This window comes from Oncorhynchus mykiss, chromosome 11 (genome assembly GCF_057628025.1).
Source record: "Oncorhynchus mykiss isolate SJ-2025 chromosome 11, ASM5762802v1, whole genome shotgun sequence".
Taxonomy (NCBI): domain Eukaryota; kingdom Metazoa; phylum Chordata; class Actinopteri; order Salmoniformes; family Salmonidae; genus Oncorhynchus; species Oncorhynchus mykiss.
In genome coordinates this window covers 66,510,968-66,528,448 of record NC_143032.1, presented here as the reverse complement: position 1 = coordinate 66,528,448, position 17,481 = coordinate 66,510,968, and the positions used below count along the sequence as shown (strand labels likewise).

General features: G+C 42.5%; 2 protein-coding genes across 3 annotated transcripts in view; one reads left to right on the top strand and one right to left on the bottom strand.

Moving 5' to 3' along the window:
- The first annotated feature begins 267 nt into the window (after positions 1-267).
- Positions 268-6,551, top strand: LOC110536235 (ran-specific GTPase-activating protein). Of its 2 annotated transcripts, none has more exons than XM_021621886.3 (6): positions 268-761; positions 2,729-2,865; positions 3,147-3,304; positions 3,533-3,661; positions 3,790-3,858; positions 4,338-6,551. In XM_021621886.3, exons 1-6 carry the CDS (start codon positions 747-749, stop codon positions 4,463-4,465), a joined length of 636 nt encoding a protein of 211 aa, XP_021477561.1. In that variant the 5' UTR covers positions 268-746; the 3' UTR covers positions 4,466-6,551. The 2 variants fall into 2 exon arrangements, with proteins under 2 accessions (XP_021477561.1, XP_021477560.1); XM_021621885.3 differs by having other exon boundaries at positions 625-767.
- Positions 6,552-7,532: 981 nt separating this feature from the next.
- LOC110536231 (palmitoyltransferase ZDHHC8B) overlaps positions 7,533-17,481 on the bottom strand; it is a 112,011-nt gene continuing 102,062 nt past the window's right edge. The window contains exons 9-11 of the mRNA XM_021621881.3: positions 13,943-14,049; positions 12,163-13,292; positions 7,533-11,322 (exon numbers count right to left, since the gene is read on the bottom strand). Coding sequence (XP_021477556.1) covers positions 11,166-11,322; positions 12,163-13,292; positions 13,943-14,049 — 1,394 coding nt within the window. The 3' untranslated portion in view covers positions 7,533-11,165. The remainder of the gene's footprint in view (positions 11,323-12,162; positions 13,293-13,942; positions 14,050-17,481) is intronic.

The window sequence follows — 17,481 nt, the reverse complement described above, 5'->3', positions numbered from 1 at the left end:
TTCTGTTTTCAAAACTACAATATGTAACAAACAGAGTGGACTGCATTTTGTAGACTTTACCCTTTGCCAAAGTTTCAAAAAATTGCGTTTTTCAGGAGCACAAAGGGCGAATTGAGTTATTGCACACGCGCACCTCAGAGAGTAGGCGTTACCTAATGGAAATATGCTAATAAATGCTAGAACACGCCAATAGGATCTCACTAGCTCGTGCTTGGCTCTGCCCACCTCATTGTTTCCTCTGCCCACTGTGATTAGTTTGCTCCCATTGTAAACGTCAGGCTCTGGTCTATCTTGGGTTAGTTATAAAAACTCTTTGGTCGCAATGTGTCAGGTTTTTACTTTTGTTGACATTTTAGCTAGCTACGTATTTATCCAACGTTTCAAACACACATGCCACTTGATGATATGTAGCAACCTTTCACATAGTTAGGAAATGCGTAGAGTATACTTTGAAGTGCACTGCAAACAAATAACCATATTTAATAAAGAAAACAATAATACATCGATTGTAAACATGTTCGTAATTATTGTATTTGTTAAAGAGCATTTTATACGTTTAAAAGTTATTTTATGGCTCAATGTAAAGCCCTTTAAAATAGTGTCGAAATTGGAGGGGTGCCGGGATGGGGAAAACGCGAGTAGGACATTTCGGCGCGCGAAATCTACAGCAGGAAGAGAGAAACGGCGAGTTTTTGGTTTTGAATCAATCAAACTAAATTCCATAATCTACAAACATCTACATTAATATGGCAGATCCGAAGGTGAGGGTATGAATTTTTAACATATGTATGTATCGTGCATTTAATGAAATGTACATTTTATTTCAATTGTAATGTTTTGGTTGGCATTCTCAAAGTTTTATATTGCTAGGGTTGTACCCAGGAAGATAAAAATGCCGGGTAGGGATGCAGATTTTTTTTTTTTTAACAACCCTGTTAAACATCAATATTGGGGATAAAAAAGTGTTAATCGGCCTTAGAACAACATTTTCCAGATAATGGTCAATCAGTTATGTATTTTGTTGTATGTGTCAAAAGTGTGCAACTCAATACTTTTGCCGCCCTTCTTTATACCTGGTCCAAAGCTAGCTAACGTTAACTAGCTAGCCAAAGGCAAACTAGCCAGCCATATAGCTAGCGAACAAGTATATAATCGTGCCGCCACTACTTTCAAAATTATTATTTAAACCTAATATGTATTTGTCTGCGGTATCACTTGGACACTATTTGGCATTGTTAAGAGTTGTTTAATGTTACCCCTACTGTACAGTAATTGCTACTGTTAGCCAGCCAGTTGGCAACAGAAGCCAGTTCCTCAGACAATACAATAGCTACAGTAGCTAGATAGCATATTGCTTTATTCATCCTGAGTTTACACTGATTTAACAGAACTAGGTAAATGCAAGTACCCACTATGTGTCATTTACACAATAGCCAACCCGTTTTCATCTCTAGCTAGCTAACCTACTGCTGTGCTAGCTGGTCTAGTGCTTTCTCAGTGGCCTAGCTAACGTTAGCAAGCTAGCTGGCTGGCTAACTCCAGGCCGAAAGAAACTAGCGTCAACTTTATCAGTACTTGTTTATCCATTTAGCTAAGTAACTAGCTATGATGACAACACTGAAATGCTATCTAAGTTATGACAGCTGTATAATAAAAGCGGATAACTTCATTAACCTAAAAAAAGACAACGATTGATTGAAGCAGGGGGACAATCACAAACGTATCTTTTCTGTTAATAACGTTACCTGGACAACTAACTTTAGGTAACTAACGTTAACGTACTGTAAGTAGCTAACGTTACTGTTTGTACATGAGGTAGCCAAATGTGCAGTCAGCTACCAAAACACTAGCTTGACAAGAATGTCAGCAAGCCATCTACTGTTAGCAAGCTGCAGTACTGCCGTAGAATTTATTTATTAGCTGCTTGAACCAAATGTATAAAATGGGCCTGTGTTGCTCCATGTTTAGCTACATACAGTAGCTAGCAACATACCATACATAGTCTTATATGGATCCATGTTGTTAGCTTAGTTGAAGCTAGCCGTTACATTACACTCGAAAGCCTGGAGCCACACGCGTCCCTTTCATACATTTGGTTCAGGCAGCTATTAAATAAATCCTATGGCAGAGCTAAGCTTTCTAGGTGGCATGCTGATATTATTGTCAGGTTAGTTTTTTAGTAGCTGACTGCAAATTTGGCTAGTTCACATGTAGCTACTTATGTTACTAACTAGCTAAAGTTTGTTGAACAGGAAACAAAAACATTGTCCACCTGCTTCACCTTTCTTCCTCTTGTAAGGAGTGTTTGTCTGAGTATTATCTCTGATTATGTAATGTTAGGCCATATTACAAGTTCTGTAGTAAGTGTGAGATCATATGGATTCGCAAGGCCTTTAGTAAAGTCATCCAGCAGTAGAGGTGCTTGGCTCAGCACCAGTGAAACTAAGTTTAGTTGCCACAGCAAATTGCACACAAAAGATTACCTCCAAAGCCTGATCTCTCAAATCCCTCTATTCACATCCCTCTGCAGTTAGTTGGTGGAGCCTACTGTTCACAGTCTGAAACACTGACTTGTAAAGTACATTTCACAAACTTGAAGTGAGATGACAATCCAAGTGGAACCACTGAAGCCCACTGAAACTTTTGAGGAGGATTTGTATTCTCAATTGATAATTTTGAATGCCAAATGCTGTCCTTAACATGTTTTCAAATAAATATGTTTTTATAGGAAACACCAGAAGAGCAGGAGACTTCAACAGACAATGCAGAAGAATCAAACCACGATCCCCATTATGAGCCCATCGTGTCTCTTCCAGAGCAGGATGTGAAGACACTAGAGGAGGACGAGGAGGAACTATTCAAAATGTAAGCTGATGCTGAAAGATTTCGCTTTGAATAGCCTAACTCATTGAGCTATACACAATTTGTAATTCATTTATGGCTGAATCCTAACATCAAATTGGTAAATTCATCAAACTTTTCCTTAGGCATGCACTGTCAAATAGAGACTAAGTGAAATGTTACCCTAAGTAGAAGTTAGGATTTGTCTCAAGTGTAGTGCAACTATCCAGCCCTCTGTCATCCAAGTATTGTTACTGATTCCCTCCAAAGCCTCAGCATTTTACCCATATTGTCTCTCCCCTCAGGCGGGCGAAGCTCTACCGCTTTGCCTCTGAGAACGAACCACCAGAGTGGAAGGAGCGCGGCACAGGCGACGTCAAGCTCCTGAAACACAAAGAGAAGGGCACCATCCGCCTATTGATGAGGCGAGACCGGACCTTAAAGATCTGTGCCAATCACAACAGTGAGTCACGGAACGCTTCTTGTCTAAGGCAGTAGCATTTATCACTGCAGTGCTGTCTTGTGTCGAACATAAACCTGTCCATTAACCCATGCATTGATGTTGCCTGTCCACTGAATTGTTATTTTGACTATGAGATGATGGTGAGGTATAAGCAAAACAAGTCATTGTATAGATATGTGATTCTATGGGTCAGTGGCCTAAATCCTTTTCATCTTTCTGCTCTTTCAGTTTTCCCTGTGATGGAGCTGAAGCCCAACGCCGGCAGCGACAGGGCATGGGTATGGAACACACTTGCCGACTTCGCTGATGAGCATCCCAAACCTGAACTCCTGGCAATCCGTTTCCTCAATGCAGAAAGTGAGTGTGACAACACTTCTATTTCCGTCACTGCATTAGCTTTTTACAATTCGGTTGACTTCCCATGCAAAAAGTGTGATCTGTCAATGTGTGGATGGGGTTTAAAATAACTCTTCTGTCCTATTCAGATGCTCAGAAATTTAAGGTGAAGTTCGATGAATGCAAGGAGGAGGTCCGAAAATCTCAAGACGGATCAGGTTCGTGTACAATTATTTTTTTTATCGCATTATTTTTCATAACCAGTATGCAGACAATACTCTGTTCTCTGCCGCTCACTCCAGCCTGGAACTTAGTCTGCTAAATTAACATGGATAATTCAACAACTCGCTTGGCCCACTATTAGGCTAGTGTTGGTATGTTCTGCCACACTTACAATTGTTCTCGCTGCAGTGTTAATTACAAAGAACCACCATTATTCATAAGGTCACATGTTAATCACTACCCAGTTTAGATTAATCTTACGTATCAGTGGAACAAAAAGATGTGTGAAACACTCAAGATGGAATACTCTGTCATTCAAATGGTGGACATCCGCAATGCCCCAAAACAAGCTCTTAGATGAAGACTGATACCATCAACACTTGATGTAGTTTGGAGCCTCATCATGGCCAACCTGTTTGCTCAGTCATTGGCCCACCATGACACATCACAGTTAATATCTTTTTGTTCTCTGCAGGAGAAAACACTGACAGTGCAAACAAAGTGGCAGAGAAACTGGAGGAACTATCTGTAAAAGACAAGACCAAGACAGAGGAAAAGAGGGAGGAGGAAAAGGAGAAAGCGGCAGCAGAAGAGAAGAAATGAAACCAAGAACTTGCTTTACTGATCTTCAACTTGTCATTTTCTACAATAGACTCTAAAGAAACTGAATTTGGACACTTGCATATTGATTTATTTAGTTTTTTTTAATGATTTGTTTACCTCGAGATCACAAGACCTTGGTGCCGCAAAAAAATGATCCATTCATTAAAATGTGCCCCTCCCCACCTGCCCTCTGCTTTTTCCATCATGGAAAACCACGTTGTCTGTTCTGCTCATCTGTCACTCATTTCAGACAGAAGATGTGGTGTATTACCTGTTTTGGTAAATTAGCCCATTTTATTTACCGCTTTCAAATTGAGAGGGGGGTGTTAAACCATGGGGGCTGTTTGCATGACAAATTAGGGAGGTATTAAACAATGACCGTGTTTAATGAATTTACCTGCAAAAAAAACAGCACCATGGGTTGGATCCGATTATGCTTTGCTGGAGGACACTGGTCTATGGCACGTAACGTAAATGGGCAAAAGCGGTGAGGGAGGAGCGCCCTTCTTAAATATAACAGTAATCTGTGTTGTTTAGTCATGTTGTCAACAAGGCAGCATGGTCCATAAACATATTTTCCATAAATTGTTTGTTTTGAAATTAGATTTCATTGGGAAGGAAGATAAGTAATCACTTTTGCATGTGAACACAGAATCCTACTCATTATACCATGTGATTAATTACATCACTTTTGTTTTGAGCCGGCTTTCACTTGGTGCGAAACACGCCTACTCCCTCATTCACACAGACCCGATACCTGTATTTTGGTTACAGTAGGGTTTCCAAAACTCGGGACCCCAAGGGGTGCACGTTTTCTGCACTAGCGCTACACAGCTGATTCAAATCAACTAATCATCAAGCTTTGAATCAGCTGTTTCGTGTTAGGGCAAAAAACTAAATGTATACCCTTTGTGTCTTGAGGACAGAGTTTGGGAAATGCTGGGTTACAGGGACTGTGAAAATTCTGTAATCATGACTAGGTCTTTAGGTGGCTTTTACTTTGCCTTGTTTTTATACCCTACCCCTTAAAGATTGACCAAAAAGCAGGTGAAAATAAGCAGTCGTGGTACGTTTGTGGGATCTTTGTATATGAAAGAGGTATTGGTGTCAATTTACCATACTGTGAAATGAGGCTTGTGATATTGGTAATTCCCACATTGGGTAAGTCTTTTGTTATTCTGAAGCAAAGTTAGTTCATATGGAACAGGACTGCTTGTTAGCGCCACAAGTATGGAAAACGGACGGAAAGGACGTGTGAGGAGCAGTAATGTCTTTGGCACAAACTCAATATGGAGGCTTCCTCTGTATCCTCTCCTTAGTCTTTACTGATCTTAATACAGGCAAGGTGGTGGCTGCTTACCAAGCAGGAATTTGCCTTCACCTGTCCACTTAGTTTAGGGATTGGCAACTCCGGCCCTTGGGAGCCTAATTGGTGTCACACTTTTGCCCAGCTAACACACCTGACTCAATCAACTAATCATGATCTTCTGTTTAGAATGCAATTAATTTAATCAGCTGTGTTTGCTACGGATGGGGGGGGTACAACTCCGGCCCCTGAGGACTGGAGTTGCCCATCCCAGGTTCAGGTGAAGGAGAGGAAATTAGTGGAGGAAGACACTTTGGACCATTGAGATGCAGCCGTAGCTTGGTAAAATCAGGTGTACTCTGGGAACTAGTCTGCTGCTCGCTCAGAGGTCCTACTGCATATTCTCATTTGCATAATTCAGCTTCATTTTGTTGTTGACTGATCACACCAAATCAAAATGAAAGACAACGGGTTATCAGAATTAAGCGGAGGCTCGTCAATCTATGTTCTGGCTCAGGTCTCCTTCCCGGTGGCTCAAGTTTGTTTTTAGGCCATAATACATTCCCTCAAAGTGAAACAAGCATGTAGACAAGGTATATTGGAAGAGTGTATTGATGCGGTATTAGGTGTGCTCACCGTCCTAACCCGTCCCCACTAACTGCATTGACCCTGCATCGAAGTGCCAGTGCATCTGTAAATACATGTACATGGATGGAATGTTGCTTTTCATTTCCACTCAAATGGTTTCCTCCACCTTCCAATAAAAGCTCTCAAAGACCATTTTGTCTGTCTTTGCTATTTTATGTGGAGTGAGGAATAGGGAGGGCTGTGACGGTCATGGATTTTTGGATGAAAGTTATTGGTCAGCCAAATGACCGTGGTCACTGAATTTTTTTTGTTGAATTTGAGAAAAATCTGGACATTTTCTCCTATCCTTGACTCCTGACTGCATGTGCTGCTGCTGCAGGGAGAGGGCATTGCCTAGGCAATCATAGACTTGTTTGCTACAACACCTTGCTTGTTTCAGCAAAGAGCAACAAAGTTGTCACGTTGTAAAGTGAATTACAGCAGAAACGGACTGAACCGCACAAATGGCCGGCTGTCCCGTCTTCAGTAAATTGTTCGTTCCACACAAATTTTTAAACAGCTTTGACAGTTTTATTTTCATGACGGTCTTCATCCATTACCGTCGGTTACGTTGTTATACGGTAATTGTGCCAGCCCTAGAGAGGAATTCCTATGTGCATCAGTCAGTTTGGTATGGAAAACCAATGCTGTCTGCCTTGCAAAATGGTCTGGAATAAAATGTTTATACACAATCCAGTAAAATATACTAACGCTTTCACGTTGGCCATATACTGTTATAATCTCCACCTGGCACAGCCAGAAGAGGACTGGCCACCCCTCAGAGCCTGCTTCCTCTAGGTTTCTTCCTAGGTTCCTGCCTTTCTAGGGAGTTTTTCCTAACTATTGTGCTTCCACATCTGCATTGCTTGATGTTTGGGGTTTTAGACTGGGTTTCTGTACAGCACTTTGACATCGGCTGATGTAAAAAGGGCTTTATAAATACATTTGATTGATTACTTTTTTGCAGTAATTGATGCTTATTCACCAACCATTTAAGTGATGTAACTGATGTGGTGACAAGTGAAATGCATTCTAATACATTCCACCAGATATAACTGAAATCTCATTGAACAAATTGAAATGTTTCTATCTGTGTCACTGAAATGTTCAACGTCAATCTAGTGAATGCATAGGCTTGACAAACATTTCTTTATTCTAATTCTGTCATCAAGTGGCATATTTCCTTTCAACAAAAATAATTAAGCATGTACATTAACAGTATTTCCAATACACTGTCTACATTTATTTTTCTATTCATATAACAAATGTTACAAAATACATCTGATTATGATAAGCAAGACATACAGCAACAAGTAATCTGCAATAGTTCATATTGTTCAGGTGAGATGACTTGGGGCTCGAATCAAACTTCAGTGTTACGGATTGAATCGAGCCCTTGGTGAAATATCCATCAGACAGCAAAAATAAAAAACAAAAGTGTCAGTAATCTAAAGGAAGAATAACAACAATCACTTTTGTCAAGTGTATCTGTGCTTGAAGGGGAAGATTCAAGTATGTATCAAGAATGTTGGGTCGGTCACCTGCAAGGAACACAGGTGAATTTGAGTTAAATATGAGACAAGTGACCCAATACTGTACATTCAGCTGAAAATAGTATGGCATATTAACCTAACTAGCTCCCTTTGCCATGTTTAATATAATACAATTAGGGTCTGCTATGGGGTTGGACCAGTTATCAATTTGTGTTGTCATATTTGAAGCTTATGGTCTGCAATTGAACTGATAATATGATAAGATGGAGAAATGGAATGGTATGTGCCACAAATAACAGGCTAAAAAAACAATACATGGCAAGGGGTATTCTCGACTCTACTATCTCCAATGTGAGGGTCACATCTTTCTGTGTACTCTGATAAATGTATATATACATCTATTATACGATATCTACAATTATGGTACTTTCAGTTAAAGTGAGTATCACAATGAATAGGTACAATAAGTTTTAAAAAAGTGAATAAGTGGGACCATTCAGCTATAAGCATGATTAGAATTGTTGGTGGAATTTCATAGGTGGTTGTCCCACAGTGCAACCTGGTTACCTGTCATATCCAATTTCTTTGTGCAGTAAACATCATTGTCCTCTTGAAAGGCCACAATGGTCATTTAATGGATCCGGTGTGTAGTTGCAAACAAATAGGGTCCTTTACATCCATGCAAATTCTGTCTTCAACACTAAGAATGTGCAAATGACCAGGTGACATTTCTCACCTCAAATGTTCAGAGCCTTTTACAAACAAGAAAAGATACAAAACAGAGGGAAACTTTCAAGCTACATTTAATCAGTGTTTTTTAAAGAAAATTAATAGATGTACCTATCAAACTATATCTTCTTTTCATTAGTGAACAACAAAAAAACAACAGTCCCATAGTTTTATCCACGACTTTCCTCATGTCTTGTAATTCATTTGGTTTGCTGTGCCAGACAGCTGCTTAAAGTGGATGGATTTCAGGAGTACCCAGAGCTTTAACAGAATCAGGGTTAGTAGCCAACTTTGGCACTTTTTTAAATGACATCCGCTTTGTATAACTTTACATTGCTTCATCACAGTTTAATCAATAACATTTTTTACAGTGTAGCATACAACAAACTAGCATAACCCCTTCCCTATATCGGCTATGGTACTTATTCATTAATTCACTTAAGTTATAAATTAACAAAATCCACTCAAAATACAAACATCCATTCCAAGCTTGAGTATCTGTATAAAAAGCAAGATGTATCAAACATTTTCGAAAGGTTGGAAATAAAAATAAAATATCAATAAAAAAACTACTAAATAGCAATGGGTGACAGGTTTTCATGTAGTAACACAGCTGAAGACTTTTTCCACTCTTGATATGAATCATAACAAAACAATTATACATGGCTTTAACATAACTTATTATGGGTAGACCTATTATACTAAAAATACTAAGTCACAAAAGTAATAAATTGCCTATTAGATGTTTTGGCGGTGCATGGCTGACTGGTTAGCTGGTGGGAGTTGTCCTGAATATGGGGAGGACCGTTTTGTTGGGGTATTCAGGATAGATCACAGATAACAGCCACCTCTGTAACACTCAGTAGCAGAGGCTTTTGTGTATCTTCTTAGCACTGATCTGTGTCGGGGGTCACTCAAACATGACATGGAAATCAATAGATAGAATGTTGGACTATGTTACTGATAACTGTAGCTTACTTAAGCAATAAGGCACGAGGGGATGTAGTATATGGCCAATATACTATGGCTAAGGGCTGTTCATGCTCACAACGCAAAGCGGAGTGCCTGGATACAACCCGTAGCCATGGTATATTGGCCATGTACCACAAACCCGAGGTGTCTTTTTGCTATTATAAACTGGCTATCAACATAATTAGAACAGTAAAAATAAATGTTTTGTCATACCTGTGGTATTGGGTGTGATATACCATGACTTTCAGCCAATCAGCATTCAGGGCTCGAACCACCCAGTTTATAAAGGGAAATAAATACTGGAGCTCAGCTGGAGTTGAGATGAATATGCTCCTGTACTGTAAGCCCTAAAACACCACCTCAAAACTCAGAGGATAAATGTAGTTGAAGAAATTCAAGACCTGTGTCTCTGAGTGCCACACAGCACTGTTGTATTGCCATTTAACAGTTTGATATCCATTCAGCCCATCTTGTGACGGTATTAGAACAGTATTAAAGATTGCATTGATCTAACACTGACTGGTGCGATGTGATATTTTCTCTGTGCTGCTCAGTAATGGCCAACATGTTGTTGATGGACAAGACAGACACGGTCAGCACCTTGAAAGCACCTTGAATTCATAAGAGGTATGTGTATATGCTTGAATCCAATGGATTGACGCTGAATGCTTGAATCCAATGGAGTGATGCTGTATGCTTGAATCTAATTGATTGGTGCTGTATGCTTGAATCCAATGGAGTGATGCTGTATGCTTGAATCTAATTGATTGGTGCTGTATGCTTGAAGCCAATGGAGTGATGCTGTATGCTTGAATCTAATGGATTGGTGCTGTATGCTTGAATCTAATGGATTGGTGCTGTATGCTTGAATCTAATGGAGTGATGCTGTATGCTTGAAGCCAATGGAGTGATGCTGTATGCTTGAATCTAATGGATTGGTGCTGTATGCTTGAATCTAATGGATTGGTGCTGTATGCTTAAATCAAATGGATTGGTGCTGTATGCATGACTTATTGGGTTAGAGGTGGCTCCCCATACCATGGCTATTTCAGAGAATGTGACTGAACAAAGACATGTGGCATCATCTGTATGTGTAAGGGTGTCAGTGTATTAACCTCTCGCGGCCTGGGTGGGTGGTTAGTGAGTGTGATCATACAGAACAGCACCTAGACCGCAACTGAGATGCTGTAAACGCCAAATTTAAGGTCTCATTCAGACTGTCCACTGATGACCAACGCAACAAGCCACAAAATTCAACAAAACACTCAGTAAGAACATCAGCCCTCTTTAGGTTGAAGTTGTTCTTTTCCCATCAAACACACACTTATCACGGCGCACTCCTCCAGTACAGACACAGAGACCAAGGGCTAGGCACGGAAAGAGCAGAGGTCCGCCAATAATTCCCAAGTAGGAAATGCTATGCGCCCTTGATTGGACAATATCAAATAAAAAAAAAGGTCAAAGGAAGAAGAGAACCCTCTCTGTGTAGCACAGTTGTTGTTGTCATTGGACGTGGATGCCATGAGAATGCTGCCTCTTCCCTCAAGGTTTTGCGCCCCGGGCCCCAGCCCTTTCACACAGATATCTCATAGGTTGTGCCACCCACCCCAGTCACCTTTTTGACATTACTGTGGCGGCTAGGGCTGAGAGTGGTGCCCTGGGCACTGGAGCTGTTGGGTCCTAGATGGCAGTCTGTTTGCCCATTCACTTTACTTTGCATCATGGCCTCTCTGAATGGGGAGGGGCAAAAAACAAGAGGGCATAGTTATTTGAAGTGAGAACTAACTTAGCTTTAGATATACATGCACATGCAGTATAAACACAGATCACATGGAAAGATAATTCAGTTGTCATACCAGAAAATGTGTGTATTGTTCTCACATGCATGTTCTGGTGGTGTTAGTAGTTGGTCTTGTGTGGCTGGTCCCTGGAGCATGCACTATGTAAATGACCATGGCACTAGTTAGAGAAGTAATGAAACACATGCCAGTGTACCTGCTGGTGCTAGCATAAATTACCATGAGTGGTGTATTCATTACCCCCAAATCAGAATGACATTTTATGAAATAAAGGGTAAAACCACAGTGTGTTGTTCGTGATATACTAGGTTTGTACGGAGTTTCTGTAGGTGCTAAAAACATGCAGAGATGTAGATGTTGATATTCCCAGATGGAAGAGAGTGACAGGAGGGAGATAAGCATGCAAACAGAAGGAAATTATAGTGGGGTAATGCAACTTTATTCATCATGACAGACAACTTAGAAAAATACAAAAGTTTTTTTCTTACTATGAAAGCAAAACATTAAAATCCAGTGACAAACAAACACCATGCACAGTACTTCATTGGATAAAAGGGTATAATATCGAAGGAAACTGTATGTATACAGATGCTACATGTTAACACCTAGCCTAAGCTCTCTCATCCTCACTACTCATCCACCGCTGGTTTCTAACCAGTCAGCCAGCAGGGCTTCGTGGCTTCCTATGGGGAGTGAGTTCTGTTCCCTCCCCAGCGCCTCAGCTCATTTCATGCACCCCAGGAGACGTTAGGTGTATGTTAGGATTCGTACCTTGGGCCACCAAGGCGGGGTGAGTCTGTTCTCTCCAGGGCGTGGATGAAGGAGAGTTTCTTGTGGGTGTAGGAGGGGGATTGGGGAATGGCAGGGGAGTGGTGGGGCTGGTGGGGTGGGGAGCGGCAGGGGGGCTCAGGGACTCTCCCTCCCTGCATGCTGCTGTCAATGTGCATGGAGCTAGAGGAAGTCCTGGGGGCACGTGCCAGAGAGGAGCCACCAGAGGAGCGCAACACGGGCGTCCGAGGCCCGTAGCTCACCACCCCCATCAGGTTGTCCCTAGAGCCTCCGTAGGCTGGAGGCGTGGGACCTCTGGAGCTGGGGTCCCGGGGACTATCCGGGTAGCAGGCGCTGGGAGGCAGGCCGTACCCTCCAGAGCTGTCGAACATGCCCGAGTCCTGAGCCTGGGAGAACCCCCCATGGTGCTGCAGCTTCTCCCTCTCCTCCATCTCCTTACGCTCCTGGATGGAGGCCATGATGGTTTTGGAGAGGTTGTCGTAGCGCACCGGGGACAGGTCCCGGTCCTGGGGGGACTGCCTGCCCCTGCTCATCCCCATCCCCCTGGAGCCCAACACCGGGGACAGGTCCCTGTTCTGCGGGGACTGCCTGCCCCTGCCCCTGCTCATCCCCATCCCCCCGGAGCCCAACACCGGGCTGAAGCTGGGGGGGACCTGCTGCTTCTGGATCTGAGGTTCAGGCCCCCGCATGTGGCACATTTTGGTTGGCAGGTAGGGTGAGTGCGAGCCCATAGAGGGCATGCCGGGGTGGGCCATGCACTCGGCTGCGGTGGCTGGGGAAATGCTGGGGTTGAGCAGGCTGTCGTAGGAGAGGCTGCTGTTGCGGTTGGACAGTGGGGAGAAGACGCTCTTGTAGGGGGTGGAGGTGACTGTCTCAGGCTGCAGGACAGGCAGCTGGCCCTTGTCCCTGCGCTGGTGGGCCTGCTTCAGGTTGAGGGAGCTGGAGTTGATGGGGTAGGAGTCCAGTTGCAGTGGGGAGGACTGGAAGGAGCGGTGGAGAGGGGCGTTGCGGTAGTCAGGCAGGTCCAGGTTGGGCTCTGAGCGGTAGTCGACATGGCAACGGCCCTCCTCCAAGATGGCTGACGCCTTACGGTGGTCATCTGGCATGACAATCTGACAAGACAAAACAACACAGAAGTAGTGAGAAATATGAACTATTCTTTTGACTAGCCATACATACTATAATGACATTTTTGTTTTGTTCTGTATTTTACCCCCTTTTTCTCCCCAATTTCAATTTTGTCTCATCGCTGCTACTCCCCAACGGGCTCAGGAGGCGAAGGTCGAGTCATGCGTCCTCTGAAACATGACGCGCCAAACCGTGCTTCTAAACACACACTCGCTTAACCGGAAGCCAGTCGTACCAATGTGTCAGAGGAAACACCGTTCAACTGACGACCGAGGTCAGCCTGCAGGCACCCGGCAAGCCGCAAGGAGTCGCTAGAGTGCGATAAGCCAAGTAAATCCCCCCTGGCCAAACCTTCCCCTAACCCGGACGTCGCTGGGCCAATTGTGCGCCACCCTATGGGACTCCCGATCACATCCGGTTGTGATACAGCCCGGGATCGAACCCGGGTCTGTAGTGACGCCTCTAGCATTGCCACTGGTGTGCCACTCAGGAGGCCGTAATGAGAACATTTTTATAAAAAATTGAAAATGCTGTTCATTTATATGCAGTCACACTCGCAACAGTGCAGGAATAAAGTAAAATATTGGGTAAGCCTGTTTGCAATTACTATTAGAATTCAGTAATTTAGTCTGACCTTCTCTCCTGCCGCATGGTAATGGACTTTAGGGATGGTGCCGAACGAGGGCCGGTACTTGTACATGGCCGGGGTGGAGGGATGGGTCTTGCCGGACAGGGAACTATCTGGAAGTGGAAGACACAGAACAATGTTACTGTGAGAGACAGACTAGGTGTGTTAGAATTGATAGGGCTGTCATCATCAGAGCCTTTCATGGCTCATTATGTTGTAAAAGTAGTCTTCACCTCAAGCTAAAAAAGAAAAGCAAACTGAGAAAATAAGTCATTCAAAAGCTAACATATAAAGACAATCATAAGAAATCCTCCTTACATTGAAATCTTTGCTTTTACTTGTACAGCACAACAGAACGTGGACATGTCCTAGCAAAGGTAAATATTGTGCTGCTGCATTGATTTTGTCATTGCAAATAATTCAGTAACATAAAACACCACCAGGTGGCAGTAGAGCTACTGTGATGGAAAAAAAACAGTCAGGAAGGAGCTCCAGACATAATGCACCAGGCCACAATAGATCAGGAATGGAGGTGGGGGCCACAAAAAATCTGAACTCATCCTGAGGGGCCGAAGTGGCTTGCGGGTGTGCGTACCCTCACCGAGTCCATAACTAATCTGGAGCAGATTGACTGAACCAGGCCCACTCACGACAAACGACACAACATTTCTCCTCGCTGATGAAGAGCGATAGAGGACTGCCATGCTGGAGTTCATTCATCAAGCCTAACTAGCTATAAGTCACTAACTAGCACTGAGATGGAGCACTTTTAGGAGGCCAGAGAGAGCAGTTCGGTGCAATACACCAGAGAGAGAAAGAAACAAAAAGAGACAGAAAGAGAAGCACAGGGAGAGAGATACACACTAGTGATTTGCGGGTTGACTCATAACCCGCAGTCCTCGTGGGTTTAGGGTCATGAAATATTGTGCGGATGAAGAGCGGGTTATGCATGTATAATTCTTGTGCAATTCATATCTATAGGCGACACTGAGGTTTCTCTTTCATTATATTTTATCTGCCATTAGAAACTGGGTGGTTTGAGCCCTGAAAGCTGATTGGCTGACACCCATGGTATGCGGTCTGATATACCATGTCTATGACAAAACATTTATTTTTACTGCTCTAATTACGTTGGTACCAGTTTATAATAGCAATAAGGCACCTCGGGTGTTTGTGATATATGGCCAATATATCACAGCTAAGGGCTGCATCCAGGCACCTCGCTTTGCGTTGTGCATAAGAACAGCCCTTATCCGTGGTATATTGGCCATATACCACACCTCCTCTGGCCTTATTGCTTAAATAGAGTGTAAGCCAAAGTTTTAGGGCCTTACTGTAACTGCGCCAAATGCTATCGGGAAATTGGGCAGAAAACGTTGATCCACTGAGGCAAAAAGGAATTCAATAAGAGAAAATCTGAAATCTGAAAATAAAGAAAAGGGAGGGCCAGAATAGTAACGTCTGGGAAAGATTTTGTGAAGTGGTTAAAGAGGTTGATAGCAGTGGGAAGTGTGATGTTACAGTGGCTTGCGAAAGTATTCACCCCCCTTGACATTTTCCTATCTTGTTGCCTTACATCCTGGAATTAAAATAGATTTTTGGGGGGTTTGTATCATTTGATTTACACAACATGCCTACCACTTTGAAGATGCAAAATATATATTTTTGTGCAACAAACAAGAAATAAGACAAAAAAACAGAAAGCCTGAGTGTGCATAACTATTCACCCCCCCCAAAGTCAATAGTTTGTAGACACACCTTGTGCAGAAATTACAGCTGCAAGTATCTTGGGTAATGTCTCTATAAGCTTGGCACATCTAGCCACTGGGATTTTTGCCCATTCTTCAAGGCAAAACTGCTCCAGCTCCTTCAATTTGGATGGGTTCAGCTGGTGTACAGCAATCTTTAAGTCATACCACATATTCTCAATTGGATTGAGGTCTGGGCTTTGACTAGGCCATTCCAAGACATTTAAATGTTTCCCCTTAAACCCATCGAGTGTTGCTTCAGCAGTGTGCTTAGGGTCATTGTCCTGCTGGGAAGGGGAACCTCCGTCCCAGTCTCAAATCTCTGGAAGACTGAAACAGGTTTCCCTCAAGAATTTCCCTGTATTTAGCGTCATCCATCATTCCTTCAATTCTGACCAGTTTCCCAGTCCCTGCCGATGAAAAACATCCCCACAGCATGATGCCGCCACCACCATGCTTCACTGTGGCGATGATGTTCGAGGTGTTGGGTTTGCACCAGACATAGTGTTTTCTTTGATGGCCAAAAAGCTACATTTTAGTCTCATCTGACCAGAGAACCTTCTTCCATATTTTTTGTCTTTTGGCGAACACCAAACGTATTTGCTTATTTTTTTCTTTAAGCAAGGGCTTTCTTTCTGGACACTCTTCCGTAAAACCCAGCTCTGTGGAGTGTACGGCTTAAAGTGGCTCTATGGACAGATACTCCAATCTCTGCTGTGGAGCTTTGCAGCTCCTTCAGGGTTATCTTTATCTTTATCTATTTTCGTATTGATTTGTCCGTGCCATTTGACTTTGCACACAAGGTCAGAACAGCATATTGACTGCATGACAACTCGTGTATGAAGAACTTTATGTAGATTCAACTTTGTCTTTGTTGCCTCTCTGATTAATGCCCTCCTTGCCTGGTCTGTGAGTTTTGGTGGGTGGCCCTCTCTTGGTAGGTTTGTTGTGGTGCCATATTTTTTCAATTTTTTAATAACGGATTTAATGATGCTCCGTGGGATGTTCAAAGTTTCTGATATTTTTTTATAACCCAACCCTGATCTGTACTTCTCCACAACTTTGTCCCTGACCTGTTTGGAGAGCTCCTTGGTCTTCATGGTGCCCCTTGCTTAGTGGTGTTGCAGACTCTGGGGGATCTTATTTAGGGGCTTCATAGAAAAGGGGGTGAATACATATGCCGGGACCAATTTGACATTTAAAAAAAGAAAACAAGTAATTCTTTAAAATTTCACTTCACCAATTTGGATTATTTTATTTATGTCTATTAGATGAAGTACAAATAAAAAACTATTTCAATTACAGGTTGTAATGCAACAAAATAGGGAAAACGTCAAGGGGGATGAATTATTTTGCAAGGCACTGTATGTGTAATGATTGAGGCAATATACAAATTTCAATGTCACAAGACTGGGACTTCAAATATGGCACGTCACAGGATATGTAGTCTACTGTTTAGAAGGGTTAAATGGAATAGTAAGTGAAATCTGGGCACTGGCTGTAGGTCTATCTATACAGTGCCTTCAGAAAGTATTCATACCCCTTGACTTATTCCACATTTTGTTGTGTTACAGCCTGAATTCAAAATGTATTGAATAGATGTTTCACCCATCTACACACAATGCCCAATAATGAGAAAGTGAAAACATGTTAAGAAATGTTTGCTAATGTATTGAAAATGAAATACAGATATATATAATTTACATAAGTATTCACACCCGAGTCAATACTTTGTAGAAGCACCTTTGGCAGCGATTACAGCTTTGTGTCATCTGTATCAGCTTTGCTTTAGCTGTA

Coding starts and splice junctions, on each gene's coding strand:
- LOC110536235 (XM_021621885.3), top strand. CDS start 747: ATGGCAGATCCGAAGGTGAGG. Junction 2,866..3,146: donor GAGGAGGAACTATTCAAAAT/GTAAGCTGATGC, acceptor CTCTCCCCTCAG/GCGGGCGAAGCTCTACCGCT. Junction 3,859..4,337: donor AAAATCTCAAGACGGATCAG/GTTCGTGTACAA, acceptor TGTTCTCTGCAG/GAGAAAACACTGACAGTGCA.